Genomic DNA, 25,319 nt, shown 5'->3' on the forward strand with positions numbered 1-25,319 from the left:
TGTATTGTGAAATAAAATACAAAAGAGAAAATGTGATCAGTGTTCATCGTGTTGAGCTGTCATAGAGTGTTTGAGTAGATTAATCTGTGGAATCAGGGCTTGAGCGTGCAGATGGAAGCGCTGAAAGAATCTCAGTTTTATGAGCAGCTCAGTGGCTGCTTCCCAAGATGTGCTTTTTAGAGGGAGATCAACATGAGTGAGTCACCCTAAAAGATCCTTTTGTAGTCTGAATAGTTTCTCAGTCAAAAATCTTCCAGTTAGCAAGCACCAGCTTGCAATATCCAAGGCTAAATGAACAAAATTTAAGGATTCCGAAGAAGTTATGAAATTAACTGTTGGTAATTTCAGGAGAAGTTAAGTTATAAGCACAATTTATGAATGCTGTTCTGGATGAAGTATTTGCCATTGCTGCTTTGTTATTGTATTGAGTCATGTTGCCTGTGGCGCCATCTTCATTGAGAAGTCATTCTGCTGTGGACTTCTCTTGTTCAGCCCTTACAAATTATCCATCACAGATGAGACTGTGTTGTGCTTTGAAGAGCAGCTACATAAGGGACTGTCTTTCCTTCTCCACGGCTGAAAACAAGCGAATCTGGTCCTTTGCCATTTGTGCTACCTGTAAAGCATGTGAATTGCTTCCCCAATTCCATGCCATCTTATCCAAATCTGTGTCTCTAATTTTCGTCCTAAAAATAAGTTGACTTCTAGCCATGATTACAGCACTTTGAGGATATTTACTTCTTCTAAGGAGAGAGTGTGCATTTTACTTGGAAAATGCCATGAAAAGTGAGGTAATGGGTTTGTAATTAAACGTGATCAATACTTACACTGTAATTCTGACAAGGACACTTACGTGATCTAGAATTCAATATGGAGCAAAAGTAATTTGTCTTATTTAAAGCTTCCTACTGCTTAAATTTTTTTTCTTAAATTTAGTGAACTGCATGCTCCAAGGATACAAATTAGCCATAAAATCAATTTAATTAGCTCCCTGGAAATTGCAGTCACCAAAAAAAAAAAAAAAAATCCTATGCAGTACAGAGCACAGATTTGAATTTTGTTTTATCTTCTAGTAATACAGGATTATTATTTTCTCTCAGTCAGTAACTTTAGGCAGCTTCTTTGTAGAGAGTATGTTCAATCTATTCAGATGGTTCATTTCTCTAAGTCTGTAAGTCTTGTTGTAATTGAAAATTGACACAGATATTTGCTGGTTTTGACTACATGAGAAGTAAGAGGTTATCCTAGTTTGTTCTGTTACTGCAGTATTTCTGGTACCACCAAAGCATGTCCAATTCTCTATTTTTGTAATTGTTAAGGTGAGCAGTGTAGGACTGGAGCAACTGTTAGGGAATACATGGAGATAAAATCATGACTGCAAGAAGGAGTGTTCTCTATATTTGCTGGTGAGAGACATGTTCTGTTAGTGCTGTTGCTGGGCTCAACTAGACATACATTAGCAAGGGACCCTTTATTTCCTCTCCTGACTTCCCGTGTAATCTTGAACTTAATGGTTCTCCCATTTAATGTGAAGAAGTGCTAGTGTTGGCATACTGTGCCCATATGGCAGGCAGGTTGGGAAGATCCTTGTGTTCACTTCTACCCGTAATTCACTGTGGCAAGGATAGTTAGACTTCTGCTGTGCTCTTATGTAACTGCTTATGCAGAGTCAAAAGCAGAATGATTTTTTAAAAAAAAAAATCTTTTGTGGAAAAAAAGTGCTTTCATTCATATATATTTTATTTTTGTACCTTTGTAGCAAACTTTCTTCCTATGATGACTTCTGTGCAGCTTTAGCAGACTGCTCCAGATGTTATGTCTTATTTTTAGCCCTACTAAACAAACACCAGAAGCAGCAGGTCAGTTTTTTTAATCTCTTGATTTTTATATATTAATCCTCTGATGCGTCTGTGTATTATTAACTATAAGCTTGTTTTCAGTGACCTACTTCTATGCATTTGCCAAATAAAAATTTTAAATGATTGACAGCATTTCTAAGTAGTAAATAATTGAAATGAAATAATTTAGATTAAAAATCCAAAGCAATACAGAGGACAGATAATATTGACAGTTAACTTATCAATCCTTTGCATGTGTAGAAACAGATTAATTGTTTTTCTTAGGTTTTTTTAAAAACACCCCACTTTTTAAAGCAAATAGTTTATTTGAATATTTAATACTAGGAAATTGTTGAGATTTCTCCTGCTCTCCTCTCCTGCAAAAGAATTATGAATTTTCCAGAGTTGAGCAATGTGTAAGCAGGTGGAAAATCTGCCCTTGATAACTGCATAAGGTATCAGAATGTCTCTCTGCTTTACCAGAGAAAACCATATGCCTAGAATACCATATTTGGAATGTTCGTCTAGAAATAAGTGTTTAGAGTTTATCAAAATCCCTCATATTACAAGGTGAAGTTATATGAGTATACTTCATTAGAATACCAAGGGTCAGGTGTTGCTGTATTGTCCTGCCACATCATAGTCATCTTTCCTATATTTACTGGGGCACCAGGCTGTGGGATTTTGGTGCAGGATCATGATTTTAAAGATTGCCATGTTGTTAGGAATGGAGTGTCCCATGTATAGCAAATTACTCGGCTCTACTGCTAGGTAAGATTTAAGAAGAAAATAATTTTATATATAGTATAGATGTTCAAAAGTGGGACAAGGTTTTGAAATATAGAACATTGAATCACATTAAGGTTATTCTTAAAAGTAAGGAACTTTCTTACCTACTCCAGCATCTAAACTAGTTTAAGGACATTTAGTTACCCTATACAATTTATCCTGTCCAGCCTGTCTTGATTTTCCTTACCATAACATGCTATCTATGAAAAATCAGTGTCCAATTTTCCTTACCATAACATGCTAGCTGTGAAATCTGATTTCACTGGATGTTACATTAGCAGGACCAAGCTCTCAAGTCAGTATTATGTCAGATCCTCAGCTGCTATAAACTCTCATTACTCCACTGGAACTGATTTCTCACTAGGACTTAAGACCTGCAAAGTGTTTCTGACAATAAAATGTATCAAAAAAAAAGACTAAAAACATGTCTTGCCCAGGAAGTATATTGAAGGGACACACATTTTTTTTTTTTTTTAAATGACCAACTCTTACAGCCTTACAGTCAAGTTTAGAGTTCTGTTAGAATATTTTCACTTTCTGCAAAGACTGTATCACTAGTAGAAGATAAAATCAAGACAGGCTGGACAGGACAATGACAGGACAGTTCTAGTTCTTACAGGCACTTGGATGTCAATATCCTTTTTGTTTGTAGCTAGGAAACTTTGGTTGAAAATGGGGCTGCAAAAGGGCAAGAGGTAGAGCACGTTTTGGGGTTAGTAATTCCTGGAGAATTGTTGAAAGGAGGTCGTCTGTGCTGCTGTTGTTAAAGGCAGTTAATGAAAGTAACCAGATTGACTATGCTGAACCATCTATTCTTTCTCTTGCCAAATACAAATATAACTTCTCCCTTTCCTGTTTACTTGCCTCCCTGTTTTCTATGATAATACACATGGAAGAGGAACAGAGATTAATTTGTTTCTATTCTTCTAAATGTCTGTTGATTACCATTTTTGCAGCATATCTGAGTATTTCTAGGTTCAGGCTGCTGTTGCATTGTGTAGTGTTTGAAGACACTTCAGTAAAAAGCTATGTGAATGCTGTGTAAATAATAGACAAAATATCAAAGGCATGATATTTTAGTAGATTTATAGTTATTTTCCCTTGTGAGTACTGTATTAAAAACTCAACAAATTATGGGACTGGGAATAAGGAGCTTAAATTGAGTAACATCTTCCTCTCAGTCTTCATCTATAATTTTAAGGGGAATTTTTCTAGGTTCCTGAGATAATAGCTTTGTGTCATAATGAATTGTAGGCTCATATATAAATTCAAATTGTTGTCAGGTAGTCTTCAGAATTTAGCTTCTTATTTCTCTACTTTAAGTGGTCCTAAAACATATCTTCAACTATATTAGCATTGCTTCTTGTGTTAAACTGTCAGTTGTTTTATCAAAATACAAATTAGTAAAGAAATAGCTTGTGTATTAAAAAAAAACTTAGTTATTATGTTATGATGATTACATTACAGTGTCTTCAGAATAATTGTTTCTTACTGCAGTTTTTAAACAAGCATGCAACTGTCAGTTGTCAGCTTAGTGAAGCCTGTGGGAACAAGAAGGGGGACATGGATAATGTAATGCACCACTTTTTCTGTAGTATGTAATAAACATTTGAGCTGTGAGGAGTGCAAATGTTTTTCCTGAGGTGTAGTTGGCACTGCTAATCTTTCTTTTAAAATACTGACAGCTCGTGAGTTACAGAGTGAGTTGGTATGTGTTGAAAAGAAAACAAGTAACAGCAGTGCGAGTAAAATTGTCTGCTGTGGGAAGAAGCAGCAAAGAGGTGGATATTGGTATTAACTCAAAGCATCAAAAATCTTCAGGACTAAGGACTGATAAGTTAAGAAAGGAAGTGTGTGTGTTTTCTGAATTTTCAGGTTGTGGAGTTTGTGGAATCAGATTTTTTTTTTTTTATTGATAGTCATGGCAGCTAGAAACATACTGGGGAAAAAAAAAATAAAAGAAAACCAGCATTCAGACTTTCTCAAGTGCTTTCATAACTGTGACTGTAAAAAAAATAAGCATTAAATATTGTGAAAATAAAAATGTGAGCACTGGAAATAGGATTAATGACTTGCTCCCATACCACACACTGAATTCCGCAGGTGCCGCCCAAATAGTCTCTGTTCTTCTCACCACACTGCAGTTTCAACTCTTCTTTTTTTTTTTTTTCCTTCCCTCAGCTCATTTTCTTTCTTGGGTGGGACAGTAGTAATTGAACTCTGTGAGAAAGACTTTTGGGGAAATTGAGTTGGCAACACGTGCTAAATTCCATGTGTCATAGTCTTAGGTAAGGAGAGGAGTACAGAAGATTGGAAGAGCTGGATCTGCAAGGTAGGAAGAGCTGGATCTGCAAGGTAGGACTGGTGAATTCAGCAGTGCTTTTCTACACGTCTGAAGTACATGTTCTGTTAGACTTCACTTGTGGTTGGTTTTGAAGCTTACTTGGTGGAATAACAAGTCCTTGTGGCTGCCAGATGCCATGAAATCTGTCAGAAGTGTTCTTGCAGAGCCACCTTGCAAGATGAGCTTTGCATGCTTCTGTTTCTAGTCAGCATTGTAGACTTTTGCCCATCTTCAGAAATCTTTTAGCAAGGTACTGTTCCTTTTTCTGAGATCATCATCTGGGAAAGATCATCTCAGCTTTTCAGATAAGCTATATGAAGGATGACTTTCTCAGGCTGTGGGTAATGTCATAAGTCACGACGGGGCTGTGCTTTTGGAACAGGGAGATTGCCTAAATAGGGCAGTAGCTTCTGTCAGTAAGTCAGGCACTACCTGAGCTTAGGTGGTCTGCCAGCTTCCATGTAATCTTTTAACACTGTGTAGTTAGGAGTCTGTTTTCAATCCTAAGTGCACAAACACGGAGTATGATACTAAAATTTGCACAGAAGAAATTTTGTGGCTGTTGAATAGAAAAGTCCCTTTATACTTCAGTGTAGCCTACTTTTTAAGTTAGGAAACATTTGTTAAGTATCTGACAGCAATTGCCCCTTCAGCAAAAGAATAATCACTTTCGTTCACATGAAAGTTTCATTGAGTCTACTATCCATACTTGGTAGTGGTGAAAATCAGATGCCTAGAGAACACTAAAACAGAGCAAGCGTATAAGATATTTCCTGTGTATACTTACCATAATTCCAGTTCTTTCCATTTTGGAAACTTCCTCAGCTAGCTGTGTTTCTCTGTGTATGAAATAAACCTCAGTGGGCTGCTTCTCCATGAAATTCTACAGTGTCCCTTCTACTTCATATAAACTGCTAACACCTTAAACATCCAGTGACAAGATGTTGCCATAGCAACCACCCATTGCACAACTAATTCCTTTTGCTTGTTTTGAATTTGGCCTTTACTGTCTTTATTTGATTCCCTCCAGTTCTTATATTGAAAAGTCAGTGAATATTTAATCTCTAGTCATTCATTTCACATGACTTCTGATTTTCTAGACCTTTATCATATCTTCTTTGAGTTGTGTGTTTTCCACAATGAAGAGTCCTTGCTTACTCAATCCTTTCTGATATAGAGGCTATTCCATACCATTGTGCATCCGTGTTGCTTTTCTCAGAACTTTTTACAGTCTGATGTCCTGTATCTTTTTTTGAGATGAAGAAAACAGAACATGATAGTTAAGATGTTGGCATATCGTAGATTTGAAGCCTGCATGAGTTTATTTCCCAGGAATTCCCCAAATTTTATTTGCTTTCTTGACCTCCTGTAAGCATTAAACCCCTGTGAGGAATCTGTCATTAATCTCAAGATTGCCCTCCAAGTGCTTATGGTTAGTTCAAAGGCTGTAATTCTGTACATGAAGGTATGACTGTTCCGTGTTTTTCCACATGCGTCTTTTCATGTTTATCTGCATTTAAATTTAATCTGCTATTTTATTATCAGTTGATTACAAATCCTTTTTCTGCTCTTCAGTCAGCCTTCATCTTTACTACTTTGAGTATCTTAGTGTCATCAGCAAACTCTTCCATGTCACAGGTGTCACTCACTTTACCATGTTGTTTATGGACAAGTAGAATGCAACAGGTCCCAGCATAGAACCCTGTGGAACTCCACTGGTCATCTTCCACCATTGCAGGAACTGCTAAGTTAGTCTATTTTGCATTGTCTAATCATTTACATATACCAGGACATTCTCCCTGCTTGACTGCTTAGTTTCGTTAGAATTTTGGTGACTGACTTTGTCAGAAGTCTCCTGGAAAGCCACATAAGTGATATCAGATGGGTCTCCTTTACACAGGTTTGTTCATCCCTTCAAATGACTCCAGAACTGGGTAAGTCAGGACTTGAGTCTTAAAACTGATTGTATTTATCTGACTATCTACTCATTTTATTGTTCTTTTTTATGATTCCTTCCAATTTATCCAGTCCAGACACCAGGCTTGAATCTCACTTGGATCTTTTTCTAGTAATAGATTTTGTGTTTGTTACCCTTGCACTCCTTCGGCATCAAGGCAGTTTTGAGAGGTTGCACAGCACTGTTAGTAATTAAGCTATTTAATTAATTAGTTCTTTTAGAACTATTGACTGATTATCTAGTCCTGTTAGTGTTTGTCTTGTCAGTTAGCTCCTTAAAATTTTGTGATCACTTCCGTTTTGGACAAATCCCCTGATGAGAGCATTGAGATCTGCCCAATTGCTATCACAGTGGGCAAGAACTCATTTAGCTTCTCGGCAATTACGTTTTCTTCTCTGAATGCTCCTATTTTAGCCTGATCATCAATTAGTTCTGCATATTCTGGCAAACTTCCTAGCCCTGATATGTTTGAAAAGATTTGTTGTTATTTTTGCGTCTCTCGCATCAGCTAGTAGAACTGCACTAGTTTACAATTGCAATTTGCATGCTGCTTTACCTGTTTGATTTAACAATCAGTTTTTCAGAAACAGTCTATTAAATGAAGCATAGACTGATGTTGCCTTGTAATCCTCTCTAAGGAGATATCCATATTTATTGAGTTGATCTGCCCAGCTTTCTTCCCAAATGCATCTCCAGGTAGTGGGTCCCAAATCAGTTTACAGTCTTCTGTGAGCAAGCAGGCTTCTGATTGTGAGATTACTACTTGTCTTCCTCCAAGAAAAAGACTCATTTTTAGGGCAGTTGAATGTCATTTTTGCTCTGAGGATTGCTGCAGTGGGGAAGGTTGTTGCAGATGAGGCCTGGGCCTGTAAATGCAGGGAATTTCTCTGGTTTGTTTCTGGTTTTATTTATTAGATGAAGACTTACCTGCATGCAGTGACTGGGCTTCCTGGCTGGTTTTTTTTGGCTGGCTTATGGAGAATTCTGTGGTGAGCTCCCAGGAACCCACTATCTGCTTATTTCAGTCAGTCATAAAACATAAGTCATGTAATACCCCGAAGCAACCACAGGGTCTTAACAATAGAGTCTAATGCTGCAGCTGTGTTTAATTCAGATGTACATGTTGGCCTCTTAAATGCTTTGAGAGTATTATTGTTACTCTGCTCAGTGGCATCGTAGTCTTAGGAGACACAGAAGATACTTTTTTATTATTCTTGAGGGGGCTGGGGGGGCTGTATTTCTGTATCCATAGTTGCATCTAAAGAAATGGTTATCAGTGCTGACCTAAGTGTTTTTTGTGTTTCAGTTACTCACTTTTCCCCTCTGTGCCATCCCTCCATTTGGGCTGAGGATAGCTGTTTGTGTGACTGCATGATGCACCAGGTCACAGAACTGATCCAGCTTCCAGTAACCTTAAAACTGAAAAAAAGAACCCTAGTCCTTTGCTGGGTTGTCTCCTGTATTGCTTTCCAGTCTAGTTTGTTGAACAGCCACACAAATGATTCCTTGTTCACACATACTGAGAAAACAATATGGTAGAGGAACCAAACTGTGACTGGAGAGGAGAGTGGGTGCTGTCACTGGAGTATTTTGCCTTATTTTTTGGTATTCATTTTGTTGAAAGATGCTAAAAGCTTGGGAACGGCTCTGAAAAGAGCTAAAAGAATGAGTAGAGTTAAAATAAAACAACTCGGGAGTAAGTAAATTAATTAATGCATTACAAAGGTCAGACCATTAGCAAGTTGCCTGTTTATAGAATCTTCACAAGGAAAAAACTTCTGTTAGTGGACCATCCTTTAATCTAGGAAAAAAGTGATAATAAGAAATAGAACAGGCTGAAACTGTACAAATTTAAACTAGTAATAAGAATGAAGATTTTAACCAGGGAGATTAGTAATCATTGGAGCAATACCATGGGGGATATGGTTTTCAACTTTTTTTTTTTTCAGTTCATTATTTCTGAAATGTTTTTTGTTAGAGAGTGTACACTGCTTTTCATCAAATGTTGTTTTAGTGACAATGTACTTGCTTTTTTTCATTACCTTTCCCAGATCTCCAGATGTCCACAAGCAAACCTAAGGACATGAGGTTTTCGTTGCTAAGTCACTAACTGCAAATGAACCCTTTTCTGAAAAGTTTACCTAAACAGATCACATTTTTTGGTATAGAAATTATTGGGTAGGGTGCTGTGGTGTATGACACACCAAAATATAACTACATTTTTCTAATAACCTCTCCTTCTCAAATGCATTCATATTTGCAGGGGAAGGAGGTTCTGGCAAAGTACTCCCTGCAGTCACTGTGGCAAAGCTGCTCCTCTCTGGTCCTTATTTCAGGTCCCTCAGTCAAGAACTTAATTTGCTTTTGATACTTCAGGATATTTCCTCTCCCCCTTCCCCCTTTTCTTCTTTAAATTGAGTTTTATTTTGAGTCAGTTGTTGTTTTTGGGTTTGACCAGGAATTTTCACAAACAGAACATCCCTTGAAGATTGAATCCTTACTGTGTTTGGAAGGTATTAGCTCCAGAATGGCATGATGACTGTTATTTTGTCTATAGACTATCAGACCCTGCAAATAAAAGTTTCAAATTTTCTTTCTAAGGTATATTATGAAGCAGAAATACAAATTTGGAAATTAAGTGTCAATTAGATTTGAATGAGAAGCAGTTCATACTGCTGAGCTGGTCGTAGAATTTTGACCACCTCCATTGAAGTTTGTGTAACATGGAAAGCAGATTTAATTTACAGCTGGAGATTCAGTAGGAACCCAGCTGCTGGAACCTGAATTTTTGTTTCATACTACTCCTTCCCTTCTGAGGATCCAGACACCAAGTAGACTAACTACAGGTACTTGGCTGACGTGTACAAACTCTAGAAAGAACTCTCCTCCCTTATTTATCTTGTTTTAGTTAGAAATTACTGACATAATTGGCTTTCCTTTCTTGCTGATAAGTAAACCTGTACTATTTGTACCTCTGATCATCATGCTTTATGCTGAAAGGCAGGTACATTTTAATTGCCAAGATAAACTGCTGTCAAGTTCTGTGACTCAGCAAGTACACTGGGTACCTTTGCTACTAGGGCAGTGAAAGGCATAGATTTTTAGAAGTAGATAAGCAAAGTCTTTCCTATCAGTGGTGAAATGTATGTATAGCTCCAGTTGTCAGAAAAAATAAGAGATAAATGTTGGAGTATGTGATGCCATTACAGCTTTAAAAACAAAAATATTGCAGTTTCTTCACAGATTGGAAGCAAAGAAAAAAGTCAGTTCTCCTTCTCGAGCTTTTCTTGATGTTTCTTCAAATTTGTTTATGTAAGTCAGGCTGTGTGGTCTCATATGGAACCTTCCAATCAGGTTTGGGTACACTTTGTGGATAGCATGTCTCACATGAATGCCTTGTTATAAAAACATGAACTAACTGAGTTAAATCCTATCTTTCATCTAATTTGTCTTTAGTGCCATACATGTTAAAGCCTCCATATTATATAAATTAATCTGATAAATCTATTTTTTTCTCTAAGTGTGCAAGAATGTCTGAAATTCCACGTGCAGTTAATACTCAAACTTTTGGAGATGCATAATAATCACATTTATTATACTGATTCTTTTCATTATGTACAGAAAGGCCCATGGGCCTTCTACAGGTTTAATCTTGCAAGCAGTTTCAAGATACCATTCATCTTTACATGTAGTTCTTTACACAGCAATTCTAAGCAGGTGTTTCTTACTCTTGCAGTGCTTACCTCATGAGCATTTGAAAAAAATACAGCCAAAAAAATTATGAACCCTTGAGTATTATGCTGCTCCGGAGAAGTTGTACTAGCTTTTCTCTTCGACTCTGCTAGTTAAATTTTCACTGGAAGGTAACGAGACTTTGGTAGTATGCTATTAAAACCGGATGTGCTTAGGTAAAACAAAGTATTTTCTAAGTTTGTTTTGCTAGCCTGTAGGTGGAAAGCACAGTTGAGATCACACTTCTCAAAATATCAGTTGATTGCTGTACAGTACCTGTTTGTCTGTTTTCTGATTGGGTAGAGCTGTTGCTGGGCTGATACTGTTTTGACCAAAATTAGAAAGTCAATATAAACGAGTCAAACTAGACTGCCTGCTTTTTTTTTTTCAGTTCTCTCATCTGATTCATCAGTTGTTTGTTTCAAATTCTTACAGCCTTTGTGAATTGGGGGTTGTGCCAGCAAAGGTGAAAGCTCTTAGTGGTTAGTCAGAAAGAATGTTCATAAAGATTTGTCTTGATGACATTTAGATGCTAGCAAAAATATGAAGCCTGGTTAAAAAAAAAATGGGAGCGGGTCCTATGATAATATTAAATACGTCGATGCGAGAACCTATTCCTCCCTCACTTGGGAGACTGCCTGCTTCTTGTATTCAGGGATAGCATTCATGTTCTTGACCCTAAGAGGATGTTATTGCCAATGTCTTGTGGCAGAGGCTTAAGACCTGAAACTTGCTGGTGAAGGCATGTGTGAAAGGATTCACTGCTTACACATCTTTTTCCTTTAGCATTAGTATCTATACTTCAACAAGTTGGGCTGTGCCTGGTTAACTGCATTATTAATACCACAGAGGATTAGAATATCTGTGAATGTAACTATTATATGTGAAGAAAAACACCATCTCAGTTGTTTAGCAAAATGTTTGGTTAGTGCACGTACAGCAGTTTAGCAGCTAAGGGTAGGTGGCTGTGCTGTACTTGAAGAAATGCTGTTACTTTAACTGTGCTGTTGAGATAAAGCTATGGACTTTTATTTTTGGAAATTAGTAGGATTTGATGCAAATGACAGAGGGAATTGTTTTAATTAGTTTATACTTGAGTTAGTTCAGACTTTCAGAATTATTTATTTCTTCTTCCATACAGGTGGGCAAGAAAAAATGAGAGTGTTGTTGAACGCTGTTCAGTTAAGATCCACTAATCTTGCCAAAAGATGACTATATGTCAGTATGTGCAAAATGAAACAATGAGAGATTTAATTCTACATCCCACTAAAGGGCAGGGATAGAAACTGCTTTAAGAGAGCAACTTTGTTAAATCATAAGATCTCAAGATACCGTATAAAAATAGAAAGTTGGTCTCATTTAGCAATGATAAGAATAAATGGGTAGCAAGAACACAAAATCAAAATCAGGAAAAAAAAAAGCTCAAAATGAAATACAACTAGAAAGGGACATAAAAAGGACCAGGAAAACTTTCTGTAGTACGTTAATAATGAGAAGACAATAAGGAAATAATTGCTGCAGTGTTCAGAAGAAAATGAGAATTATTGGCAGATGCCACTATGAATAGTGAAGTGTCAAATGCCTTTTTTTTTTTTTTCTTCCTTTTTTGAAAGGGTTAAGTATAATTAAATGATTAATCTACTTCAGCTTGAGCTCTTTTATCACTTGAAAATGACCTGGAGCATATTTAAGTGTCTTCAAACCAGATAGGCCTGATGAAATTTACCCTTTGGTATTGACAAAAGGACAGAACAGGGTAATGTCTCTGGGATTCTTGAAAAGTTATGTAGGGTGGCAATGCTGTAGGGCACCTTTCTTTGAAAGGGGAAAGAGGAGGAACTGGGCAATAACAGACCAGTCAGTTCAGATTGTATTCCTGGTAAAAATCTGGAACAAATAGTTCAGCTGTCTATAAGCAATTGGACTTAACAAGGAAGTGAGTAAGAGCTAACATGGATTTAACAGTAACAAATCAAGGGGAAGGGGTTTAACCTCTACGATGGATAACAGGCCTAGAGAAGAAGAGAACGTGGTGGTGTTTGGCCATCACAACTGACATTTGCTTACTTGAAAGATTAGTAAGCTTTGACCCATATTCTAGTTATATAAAGTAAATAACTATATTCTGGTTATATAAGGAGCTGTTTTAAGATGTTTTAAGATTACTGTGGGCTTGGTAAAAATAGATGACCTATACTAAGTATATCCTGTTACTAATTACCCCAATGCTATACTAGTTCTGTCAGATGTTTTTGCTTTCTTCTGTAAACAGGGTTATGAAAAATAGTAGCATAAAAATTATTTCTAGTTTCTGTATTTGGCATTCCTTCAGCTGTTCTTGACCTGCTATTAACTGAATTGTGAAGCAATTGTGTATTATCTTCCTTTTAAGCAGCTAATAGCTTCTGATGTTTTCAGTGTAATAGGGTTTGTTTATTTTATTGCAGGATTTGGTTATCCGTATCATCTTCATTCTTGGTAATTTAACAGAAAAGAGTAACAAGGCCCGTGAGGAATTTTTTAAAGAAAGAGGAAGTGTTAACACCTTGATATCATTATTCCAAACCTACTATGAACTTGATTTGAATGCACAGAAATGGTACCATGAAAGAGGAGAGGAAGAAAAAAGCCATCCAAAGCATCCTTCAGAAGCAGAAGATGTTCTGATAAAAGTGATAAGAGTCCTGGCCAATCTCTCCATTCATCCCAGTGTAGGAGCAGCTCTGGCAGCTACCCATCGTATTGTAGAATTACTTGTTACAGTACTAGGTAATAAAATCTGTTGTGTGTTTTGTCTTTGTTCAGTGCGTAAGGAGAGTTTAGAATTTTTCTACTTGACCTTCTTATCTAGGTTGAGCCATAACTAAAGCGATTCATTTTCTAAAATAACAAAGTCAATCTGCTGATATTCATAAATTGTTTTATGTAGAAAGCCTGTTTGAGACAGTGGAAGCATTGCTTCTTTGGTACTGACATTTTAATGTCTGGGGAAAGACATTGTAGCAGTGTTTCATTCAGTGATTCATTAAGATTTGCAGATTTGATCATTAAAGATAAGGAAACAAATTTTATTTTAAATACATCTCACTGAGAGTTCATACATAAGGGAAGTCTGTTCTTATCAGGTGCTGCATACATGTGTTTGGTGCTGTGTTTTTTAAGGCTTGCAGGTTTTGTGACTGCTCTGGATTATGTGGTTTTTTTGTTGTTGTTGTTCCCTACTTAAGTAACTTTCAGCCTTCTCAAAAAATTTCCTCTTATTTTTTCTTCTTTTTCAGATTTTCAATCTTTATCTCTTTCAGGTGGAAGGGAGTGTCCCTTTCCCTCCAAACAGAGGCTTAGGACTACAGTTCCTTTTCCACTTACTGATCTCTTTGTAAATCTAATTACACACTAGGACTCGGCAGTCTGTTTTCCCCGTTGACAGTTTAACAGTGACAAGATACATGTCAAAGAACTCAGTATATTTTAGTGTGTGATGAGAACATTACATATTATGTAAAGACTAGCAACTGGATTATATGCAAGTTTACTAGTTTTACCCACCAGCTATGGGGGATTAGAGAGATCAGACTTGCAACTTTGTCTGTTCTGTATTAAGCCCTATAGGAGCTTCCTGGGTTGGAACTGTCTTAATTGTGATCTAAATCAGTATACACAACTTTCAGACTTGCTGGTTTAATTTTGCACTGGTTACCATTCTGTCAGGAACTCTGAGAGAGAATCTTTCAAATATTGTTCAAGAAGTCCTTCCCGTGCCCCGCCCCCCTCCATCCCCCCCCCAAATTTTTCATGGTACCTGACATTTCAGTATTATAGTCCTTGGTATTTCTCGGTGTCTGTCTCACAGGCCTATTTTCTGCATGTGGGTTTTCCTCAGTTCCATCTTAAAACAGCAAAGAGGATCTGTAACATGTGTTAACTAACTAGATTTTAAACCATGTTGCCTTAGTCACAATGATTTATGTAGATGAAGACTTGGAAAGAGTGACTTTGTATTGCCATTTTTGGATCAGCTGTTTCTGTTAGCTTCTGCTATGTTACTGAAAAACAGAATAGTTGTCTAACAGTGGCCCTGTAAACTATTATTTGGTTTGCTTGTGAGATATAATGCACTGCTAAGTGAGACTCATGTGCATGACTCTATCTACATATGCTTTTTTTTTTTTTTTAATCTATCAGAATACAAATCAGTTGATGACTGTGAGGAGTTGGTCATCAATACTGCAACAACAATCAACAATTTATCCTACTACAAAGTGAAGAGTTCTGCTGTTCAGGACAAGAAGCTACACATTGCTGAAAGTAAGGACTTTTAAACTAGTATTTTTATATAGCTTTTTGAAAGTGGAAGTTATTCATGCTATATTTTGACACTACAGAAAATAAAAGGCACTGAGAGTGTTTTGTGGTACCGTATTGTAGGACTATAAAGTTCACAGGGCTAAATTCTTGCCATAATGATTTCTCATTCTTTTGGAATATAATTCTTTGACTTGTGTGAAAATAGTTAGGTTGTTGACAAAATCACTTCTTCCCTAAAGGAATTTGCCATATTGTTTTCTGGCAATTTTTGCCAGACTTGTTCAAAATTCATATGCCTGAACCAAAATAATCTTTTTGCTTTTTATTTCTAATCAGAGTATGGTAAGAAAGTTTGGTTGGTTGGTTGTTTTTTTCTTAGTACCTCCTAGACCTGCAAAATCTGATTTATGTCTGTTTCTGGCTTAAAAATCCATTGATGGTATAGGAGTTGTAGAAAAAAAAAGTTGTGATTCTCTCACCTCTCATGTTATGGATGATAGTCATACTTTAGTGATGTGTGCAGAGGTAGAGAGTGGGTATCTCGCATACCTTACTCTCTAAATAAACAAGGCATGGGGGAGAGATGGAGCCTAAAGTTTGTACAACGGGTAGAATGAGGAGTAGGAAAAAATATTCTGACTGTCAACTTAGTGCCCTGACTGGCAGACATCGTATTCCGTCTAGGTAACAGTTCTGCTGTTCTCTCATGAGTCATTTTTGTCACCCATAAGCCAGCTGTTGCTAGTCAGAGAAAAGTGGAAACAAATTACTTCCCTGCCTGTCCCATTTGCTCTCCCTCTGCTGTTTTTATTGTTAGCATGTGAAACCAGTCCCATCACCTTTCCTTTGCCTGAACTGAGGAGAGAGATCTTTTGATGGAAGACTAGCAGGCTTCCTCCTCCAGGAGACACTTTGAGAATACTTGCTGTTTGATACAAGTGGTGGATCCCAAAGACAAAAAATAGTCATTTCAGATGTCTCTTTAAGACAAGTTCAAGGCATGGTCAGTATTGTAACATTCAAAGACAAGTAATGGGAATGAAGCCAACCTCTTTTCTGTGCTTTTTCTGTCACTTTTTCTGTGGGAAGGGTTAAGAGTTCACTCATATTAATCCTTTATATGATTGACTGATTTCACTGGTTCACTTCATGCTCACAGGAGTCTGATAAATGTAGCTTCTGTAACATCACTCCTTTACCATGCATCAAAAACCTACATGGTGGTAGCTCTTCCTAGGAAATGCTGAAGGTCTCATTCTGTCTACTGAAGTTACATGCTAATCAGATGTGAAACCGCTAAGCAGGAAAGCGGCAAACAAGTAAATGTTTCAGACAAGGGGCAATATTAAGTAGTTGTTCAGAAAAAGTGGGTTTGCACTGAGAGAAAGTAGAGCTAATGTCAGAAAATAATTTGAGTTTTAGGAGGCATCCCACTATAAAACCATCTGCTCAGGATCTAAATCAGTTCTCTTTGTGTTACAAATTTTTTTTCTTCTTTGTCTTCCTGGATTTTCACACAAGGCCACTCAAAACTGTACAGCAAAACTAGCTCCCGTTACTACAACTGTGCTTAGGCTATCTTCATAACTCCTCATCTGTTCCTTTGCATTTAGCCCCGTATTGGAGCTCTTTGTCTCATCTTCAAAGCCCTACACAATTTAGCTCTTGTTCTGCCATCTGCTCACCCCCTTCCCTGCAACCAGACAGTTAGATAACTGTTCCCATTTATTACTTTTATTCCTGTTGCTGCTTGCATTATGATATTTATTGATAAAAAGCCAAGCACATGTTTGTGATACACAAGTAATTGTTTTTATTTCATTTCTTTGCAAACCAATAGTGCTTTTAAAGCTGTTAATGAGCAACAACATGGATGGAGTTGTGGAGGCTGTCAGAGTCTTTGGCAATCTTTCCCAGTGTCATGAGATCTGTGACTTCATCATACAGAAGAAGAGTGAGTTACTTTTGCACTTGTAGGAGTCCTGTTTTTAAATCTCCGTAGTTGTAAAAAAGACAGACTGTTAATAAGCTGTCTCAGTTAAAGGGTAGAAGCAATCTTCTCTGATGTTTAGCGAATTAGGCAAATGTCAGGATCCAATAGTAGTCATTGTAAACACCATTTTATTTCAATTTCATTTAAATGGAAATATTGCAGTAGGAAAAATGTGCCATGGTGTGCCTTCACAAAGGTAAATACCATAAAACCTCTTTTTTCCCTAAAGATTATAATTTTGAAACTTCCCTTCTCTCCTTCAATTTCTTAAATCCTACAGGTTGGTAGTGATATGATATAAAATGAAAATCCAACTTAATTCTCATTTAGGTTTATAATTATGAGTTTTTGATTCCCATGTTTGACAGCTTGTTAGCATTTTGTAACATGCATTTGAGATGTCTGACTGCCTCAACAGAGACCTATTTGCCTCTGGGTGAGGTTGGATGCAAGTCTTCTCAAGTCCTTTTTCTTTGGGTGTCTAACAAGCGTTGGGAAAAATGGCAACTCCTTGCTCGCCACAGAAGGTGTAAGATAGGTTTTACTGAACTGGTGTTTAATTAATTTTTTGTATCTGCCTGTCAGTGCTCAAAGTGAGGTGATATGCCACAATATACAACCCCTTCTTTCAAGGGTGGACATATCGCCACTTTTGGAGGAGCAAGTATCTGCAAAGGGAGAACTGACACTTAATAGCTGGTTGCTGATGAGCTGTCTCAGTTAAAGAACTGAATTTTCCACCTTGGAGAGACGGTGGTGTTGGTGCGCCGAGCTCAGGAAGAGCTGAGAGGCTGCCTCTCCACTAGGCAAGACTGACTCCCTTGCTGGAGTTTGCCTTCCACTGCCGACTGAGTTCAGCGTCAGCAAGTGCTGCGAGATGCTGCTCGTCCTGTCTCCCGCAGGAGCCCCAGGCTGCAGCAGTCCCAGCTGGACTTGGTATGCTCTAGGGCAACCCTGCCACTCACAGGGGTAAGAACTTCCTTCTCTGGGTGCCAAATGCCAAATCCTAGCAGTTTCTGATGACTGATTGAAAGGAGGGATGCTACTTTTGAGAAATAAGCTGTAATTTAGTTTGGTGAACTTAACCTCTTCTGATTGGATTTTCACATTACTTTGGTGTATTTTTGTAACTATAATTTTATGTGTTGCTTTGAAGAAAGCTGATGTTCAACATGATACAAAAATGGCTGTTACTCTGGCTTATATGCCTATTTTACATGTCACAGTAATAGGCTACAAGGTTAAGTTTTTGGGTAGAGTATCCTGCATTTGACTGCTTTCTGAGCATACATGTTTAATAATTATGTTGTAATGCCACTTGTATAGTAAGTCCATTTTCTGAGTAATATTTTTTCCTTCGCAATCCAGTATACAAGTTCATGATTGCTTTACTTGATGCCAAGAATAAAGATGTCTGTTTTTCTGCCTGTGGAGTTCTACTCAATCTCACAGTAGATAAGAACAAACGAGCTCTTCTGATGGAAGAAGGAGGAATTGGAAAGTAAGTTTCTGATTATGATTATGAAAAATGCAAGTTCCAGTAGTTTGGCCAAAGTTTCAATCAGATTCTTTTTTATTGGAGCCAATAACTTGTAATAAGGATACATACTCAATAGATATTCAGCATCTAATGTTCTTTAAGAGAAAGCCTTTCATATTTTTGGGGTGGTTTTTTTGGGTTTTTTTTGTTGTTTTTTTTTTTTTTTGCAAAAGCATTACAGTGGTTTAGTCTACTGCAGAGCCAAGAACCATAGAATAATTTCACAAAGACCCTCCTGATACACACAGCAGAGGGGAGTACAGTACAAGAAAGCAGCTGAAGCATGGCTTTGCGATAGGTGCTTGAGCTTGACTTAACTGGATCCTCTGTTAATTGGCACCATTAATGTGTTTCTGTTGTAAGTGTGAAGATTACTTCAAGAATTATGATACCCTATATGGTCTCTTGCAATTTTTGTACCTACTTCCTGCTGCAGGGAGAGCTATCTGATGTAGCTGTGCTCGGCAGAAAATAAATAGCTCCTGAGATTCCTCTCTCCGAGAGTTCAGGTTTAAGGCACGTGTACTGTAAGTGGTTTTAGATCTTGAAAAACCACTGTGGATGCAACACTTGTGGCTTTGATGTTCAGATAATAGCGGATCCAGCTTAATTGGAGCAACATGAAAGATCATGTTCCTGTGCTTGTAAAGCAGTTGATACAACCCATGTTTGTGAAACAATACGCCAAGCTTTGAAATGCTTTCCTGTTCATACATCATACTTTTTTATATAGTGTGAACAATGCATAGTCTGCTTATCCTTCCTTCCCATGTTCTAGTTAACTTACCAAATATAAATCTGAAAAAGAATAAAAATAATTTACAGGCAAATTGGGTAATAAATGTGAGAAATTTCTATTATATAGAATTTCTTTTATATAGAATACAGAATATTCTGTATAATATAGAACATAGAATTTTCTATACTCTATCTGAAAATTTGTGAAGAAGGAAAGAAAAACAGTATCAATATGGAATAAATCTAGATAATTTGGAAGTGATTGTTAAGGAGGTCGTCCTGACTGTGCCAGATCAGCTCTGTGGATTTTGGAAATGAGGTTATTGTACCAATATATAGTGGCCCTAATAAAACACGGAATTAGTCTCATCAGAGAGTTAAACTTCAAAAAATTAGGGCAAGGTCTTTTGGCTTTTCATTAGATGCCTCCCAGTCTTCCACAATAACAGCCTTCAGAGAGGAAAGAAAAAGCAAACCTCCTTTTAGTTGCTTTTTAGTTACTATTTTCAGCCATACCTGAATGTAATAGTTATCCCATGTTCCTTTTACTAATCACCAGATAATGAATTTCACAGTGAAGGAGAGAAGAGAGGAAAAGAGGAGGTTGTAGAGCTGGGGAAGAGAACAGCAGTGAAGGATTGCTGTTAGAAAGCTCACTAGGGAGAGGTGAAAAACAGTGTTTACTTCTACTGCCTCAGGTCTTGTGACCTCTGGGTAGCTACTGTATGTAAGCTGGTGCATACAGAAAAGTTTTATAGCTTAATTTCAGAGTCCTGCTTATGATTGTAGCCTGCATTTCGTATCTGCAAGGAAGTGAGATAGATTTAGATCAGATATAAAGAAGAAATTCTTTACTGTGAGGGTGGTGAGGCACTGGAACAGGTTGCTCAGGGAAGCTGTGGAATGCCCCGTCCCTGGAAGTGTTCATGGACGGATTGGATGGCGCTTTGAGTGACCTGGTCTAGTGGAAGGTGTCCCTGCCTATGGCACAGGGCTTGGAACTAGATGATCTTTAAGGTCTCTTCCAACGCAAACCATTCTACGATTCTATGAGACTGGGAGGACGGTTAAGAGCCTAATGGTCCTTAATATGACTGGCATTTCTGAGAGTAGTCCATTGGGAGTGCTAGCTGGGGAAATACAAGAAGATATGAGATCTGCAAAACAGTCAGATGTACTGAATGTAAAAAGCAGTTCTGTAAGTCATGGAAGTAGCAAATTCCTTAGGATTTGTCTTCTGGTTAGATCCTCTGATGTGTAATAAGCTGTATATTCTGACTGAAGCTTTTTCTTAATTCATACCGACTTTTCCAGATGAATTCTCGGTGCCTGATAAGGTTTGTCATTCACTGGGATCTCTGCTGTAGTGGTAGCCACATATTTGGGACAGTCACAGAGTGTAATGAAATCTAGAATTTTAGTGTCTTTGAGATGGTTACATTTTTGACATATGTGATTGAAATTGGTCAGCTGGGTTAAAAAGTTACAGGGGATGGACAGATGCAGTCAGGGATATACACATATGTGTCGACAAAAGGTATGTTCACATCCTTAGGGAACCAGACTAAATGAAAGGGGGAAGTTACTCAGGAAGAAAGTAGAAGTTTCCTGTGAACTTTCTTGGAGCCTGCATACATTTCTAGACTGCCAGCTTTTGAAGGGCCCAGGAGAAAACATGGAACAAACCACTGGTTTTGTTTGATACTGACAGGTTAGTTGACTGTTTACAAGACTTTGGGCCAGCAGACTGGCAGCTGGCTTGTTTGATATGCAAAACCCTGTGGAACTACAGTGAAAACATCACAAGTGCGGCCTCATGCTTTGGAGAAGACACCGACACATTGCTGGTGCTGCTCACATCGCTCTTAGGTGAGATTCCTAATCTTGGTCTCTTTTCCTTAGTGAGAGAAATTAGAAGAAGCAAAATGAAAGCAGTATTAGTTTGGGTGGCAAGTCTGTCTTGCAGCTTTAAGTGGTTGGGCAGTACAGACGATCCAGCAAGACAGTGATCTCTTGCCATTCAGCACGTTCCCTCAGATCTTACAGACTGCCAAGGTGGAACTGGCCCACTGTCACTCCCTGCTCTAGTTTGTCTAGTTAGCATGCTGCTAATGCTTTTCACCAGCTGCCTCTTTGCCAGCTTGAGCCAACTATCCCATAGACCTTCAGCGCAAAGCATACTTCTCACTGGATGTGGGCACTTCTGGCCCTAGAGGTCATTGCAGGTATGGACAGAAACGAGGGCTCAGCTCTGACGCACCCGGTTACTGTACAGCACACACTGGGCAGTCTGGCTTTTCCCCTTTCTCGGAGGGCTTTGTGGTGCAACGGGCTGAGCTGGCTGCTTGTGACAAGAGTCCCTTGGCTGCCCTTCTTGTCTCACCACGATCTCCTTATGGGAGGGTGTGCTCCTCCACAAATACAGGCTGGAAGTTGTCTATGAGTGACTGTTAAGACCCTGATTCACTTAACCACTTGGATCTTTTTGTCTGCATATTTACATTGCTTCAAATTTTAGAGTTGAATTGCTATGCAGTAGTCCTACAGTCACTATATTTAATTTTTCTCCTTTATTTTATGAGCACTGCTTTGGTTGTGATGTTGTTGTGGGTAGGTCATATTTAAACTTTTTTAAAATGTAAATAAAATTGAAGCAAAATTTAACTAATTTTTATTTGGTTTTAATTGGAAATTTACTAAAGATGTGTGCTTGCTGTGGAGAAGGCTGCATGTTAGTCAGACCCAGATAGAAAGTAAGATCCCCATGGTCTCTTTTGTTTTTTAGACAATCAGAAAAGTGGGTGGGTTTGTGAGGATTTTTTTTTTTCCAGTTACAGCAGAGTTACTGTTATTCATTGTTGCAATCATTCCTTGCATTACATTCCTTGCTATGACAGAGCATATCTTAATGTAGGCAGTAATTCCATCTATTTATCTGAAAGTACTCAGTGTTTCAGGATCATTAGCGCACTTTTAACATTCTGCAACAGAACTGCAAACTTTACAGGCACAATTGTGCTTGAATTTTCTGGCATGCAGCAAGGAATATGTATCCTTTCTTTGGAAAATTCTTACTTATTTTTTTCTCTGCAGTTAACACTGCTTATTCCAGCAATTAATTTGACTGCACAGTCCAGGCTGGGTGGTAATTAGGACTCTCATTAACTACTTTAGTGAACCAGAAGTTCATGTACAATTGCAATTGTAATACAACTGTAAAGACAATTAATGAAAAATAGGTCAGAATTAAATCAGCAGGCTAGCCTTTCTTCACACTGTAGTCAGAAGAGTAGCTGTGGAAAAAGCACATCCTGTTCATCAGATATGGTTTCTCTGTGTGTTAAGTGCCAACAAGTTTTAGTAATAGCAACTGGTTAATATTGTCCTACATCTTCCTCCTCCCATTGTATCCAGTAACAGCCTTGAACCATCATTGCTCTGATTCTATCATTCAGGAAGCAGGAGGCAACTGCTGACAGTCAGTGGACTGTACTTAAGCATCAGCATGCCCTCAGGAAGCAGAAAAAGTGCAACATGGCACAGCAGACACCTCACTTCACCTGCTGTGCTTGGCCTCTTCCCCTTTATTTTTCTTTCCCCTACCTGGCACAAGATGACAGAGGATGCAAAGGAGTCAAAAGGGAGTGGAAATAGCCTGAAAAGATGTTGGGCCTGAGAAAGGCTGGACAAAAGGCACCATTTGTTTTTCTTTTACCCTGCCTGATCCCAGCAGCCTGAGAGGCAATGATGGTGCTTTCCAATGGCACTGTCATTTGCCATCTTTCAGCTGCTCTTAACTCTCATGTCACTTTATTGGCTCAGAGCTCCTGGCAGCTGGTGTTTCCAGGTCCCTGGCAGCAGTTTTGCCCTGCCCCAGTCCCTTAGGAGCAGCAGTGGAGATGAGCCTCTGTCTTGAGAATATTCTTCTGTTTAGTTATTCCAAACAGAATGGGAAATCTCCTTTCTTCCTCTCCTTTTCCAGACTTTTCTTCTGCTCACCTTTACCTCCACTATCATTTCGAGGAGGTTATTTTGGAATCTCACTGCATGTGGACTCTTACATGGCATGATAGTAGCTTCCAGGGCTCCCGGCCCCTCTCTTGCTGGAGTTATAGGGATAGGTAGCCCTTGCAGACTAGAGTCTGTACTCTGTTTTCAGCTTCCCCCACAGCATGCAGACCCAGTGTGCTTGTCGTGTTCCTGGGCTTGCAGCCAGTTCATGTGCTGTTTGGCCAGTACCCAATTTTGCTAGTTTTGAGGAGGGTCGTGGGAAAATTAAATTATCTGAGGATGCACAGCTTGCATGTGGGACACTGATCCTCGCTGATGCCCAGTGTTACTCACATTCTGCTTTGGGAAATTTACTGTTTTGGTTCAACACTTCAGCTTTTGAACTAGTTGTGACCCTTGTTCTTGTAGGCTGGAATTCCTGACCTCAGTAAGTTATTTAACAGATTGTGAATCTGGTGCTCTTTCATAGCCTAGGACAAAGATAAGTCACGCTGCCCATTGGGTGCAGGATTCATTTTTAGGTCCGTTTATGGCCTAAAGGCTGTCAAATATCCTTCTGTTAAACTGTATGAAAACATTTGTGTTCAGCATTCTCAGTTGTGTTTGCAGGAGCATGCTTCTGCTTGCAGACTGCTTGCTTTTTTCTGTAAGGGTTTGTATCTTTTCCGCATCCAATGCCAGGCTAAATGGAGGGGGAATACAAGTGATGACTTCCTTTTGTGAGGACAAGTGATTCTTAACATTGCTTGTCTCTGTTAAGAGCATCCCATTATTTATGAAGTTTGTGAGGAAGGGAAGGCATCAGTAATACAGTAACCAGTGTGATTCGTGTTCTTTAAGTGTGATAGTAGCTCAGTTCGAAAGAGTCTTCATGAACCAGATTAGCAGAGCAATTTGTGACAGGAAAAACATGGTTGCAGTTAGATGGATATGATTACTTACATTAGGAAACCTGCTGTGGAGAATGTTAAAACCTGAGTAGTTTCCAGGCTGGCAGTCACAGTATATGCTTGATCTGAGGCACAGTTTAGCTACATCTGTGAGGTGTAGGCACAGTAGAGCCTGGTGTACCCTTTTGACTGTGATACTGATCTTAACTTCCTTTATTTTCAATTAAAGCCAAGTCCCTCAGACAGCGATGCTTAGTTAAACATGGAGTCGTTTTTAAGCTGTCAGCGTACACAACGGATAAGTCATATGAGCTGTGGGGAAAAAATGCACGATCAGGTATATTTTTATTCAGAACTGATTATGGTATTTTCCTTGCTTACAGATGAAGAGCTGGTGTCAGATTACAGCCTCAACAGAGATTTAAGGGACTACCACAAACTCTGTTGGGAAAGAGAGTTCAAACCTGTGGCAGAAAAACTTCTTGACAGAATTCAAAGCCATCACTCCTTTCTTCCCACTGTGACTATGACTCCGTTTTAATCCTTTCTTTTTTTCTTTGTGTTGTGGATTGTACAGCTTTGCATTTCTAATATCTCTGTACATTGCTACTGGTAAGCATGTTGGAGAGCGCAGTAATTTAATTTTTTTTAAAGTCAGTAAAGCCTGGCATTTATATATTGGATACTATCTTTTGAGAAGTTTGTATGAAATTTTTGCATGTGTAATTACTTTTTACAATGTATTTGAGCTGATCAAGCAGCTGTTGGGTGTGATTTGGCTATTAATCACATAGTTTCTTGACTGGGAAAATGAAACAAAACTATTTGCTGAACTTCTAATTTTTAAAAGATGATAAATTACCACTGAGTGCCTGGACCTCTGTGGTACCAAATAATGCTGTGCACTATAAAAGAATGTTACATAAGAGAAGCCAGGTCTTACCTACAGACTTTGACACACTTAGAAGCAGGGGCATTTAGACCAGATGTAAGGAAGAAATATTTTGTGATGAGAGTGATGGAACACTGGCACAGGTTGCCCAGAGAGGTGGTGGATGCCCCATCCCTGGAAACATTCAAGGCCAGGTTGGATGGGGCTCTGAGCAACCTGATCTGGTTGGAGATGTCTCTGCTCCTTGCAAGGGGGGGTTGGACCAGATGGCCTTTAAAGGTCCCTTCCAA

At 38.4% G+C, this 25,319-nt stretch overlaps 1 protein-coding gene across 1 annotated transcript in view; it reads left to right on the forward strand.

Moving 5' to 3' along the window:
- The window catches only part of ARMC2 (armadillo repeat containing 2), a 63,224-nt gene extending 38,327 nt beyond the window's left edge, over positions 1 to 24,897 (forward strand). The window contains exons 13-19 of the mRNA XM_086744181.1: positions 1,760 to 1,859; positions 13,108 to 13,429; positions 14,843 to 14,965; positions 16,806 to 16,919; positions 18,327 to 18,459; positions 20,948 to 21,105; positions 24,521 to 24,897. Coding sequence (XP_086600307.1) covers positions 1,760 to 1,859; positions 13,108 to 13,429; positions 14,843 to 14,965; positions 16,806 to 16,919; positions 18,327 to 18,459; positions 20,948 to 21,105; positions 24,521 to 24,678 — 1,108 coding nt within the window. The 3' untranslated portion in view covers positions 24,679 to 24,897. The remainder of the gene's footprint in view (positions 1 to 1,759; positions 1,860 to 13,107; positions 13,430 to 14,842; positions 14,966 to 16,805; positions 16,920 to 18,326; positions 18,460 to 20,947; positions 21,106 to 24,520) is intronic.
- The last annotated feature ends 422 nt before the right edge of the window (positions 24,898 to 25,319 follow it).

This window comes from Chlamydotis macqueenii, chromosome 3, assembly GCF_036417535.1.
Source record: "Chlamydotis macqueenii isolate bChlMac1 chromosome 3, bChlMac1.mat, whole genome shotgun sequence".
Taxonomy (NCBI): domain Eukaryota; kingdom Metazoa; phylum Chordata; class Aves; order Otidiformes; family Otididae; genus Chlamydotis; species Chlamydotis macqueenii.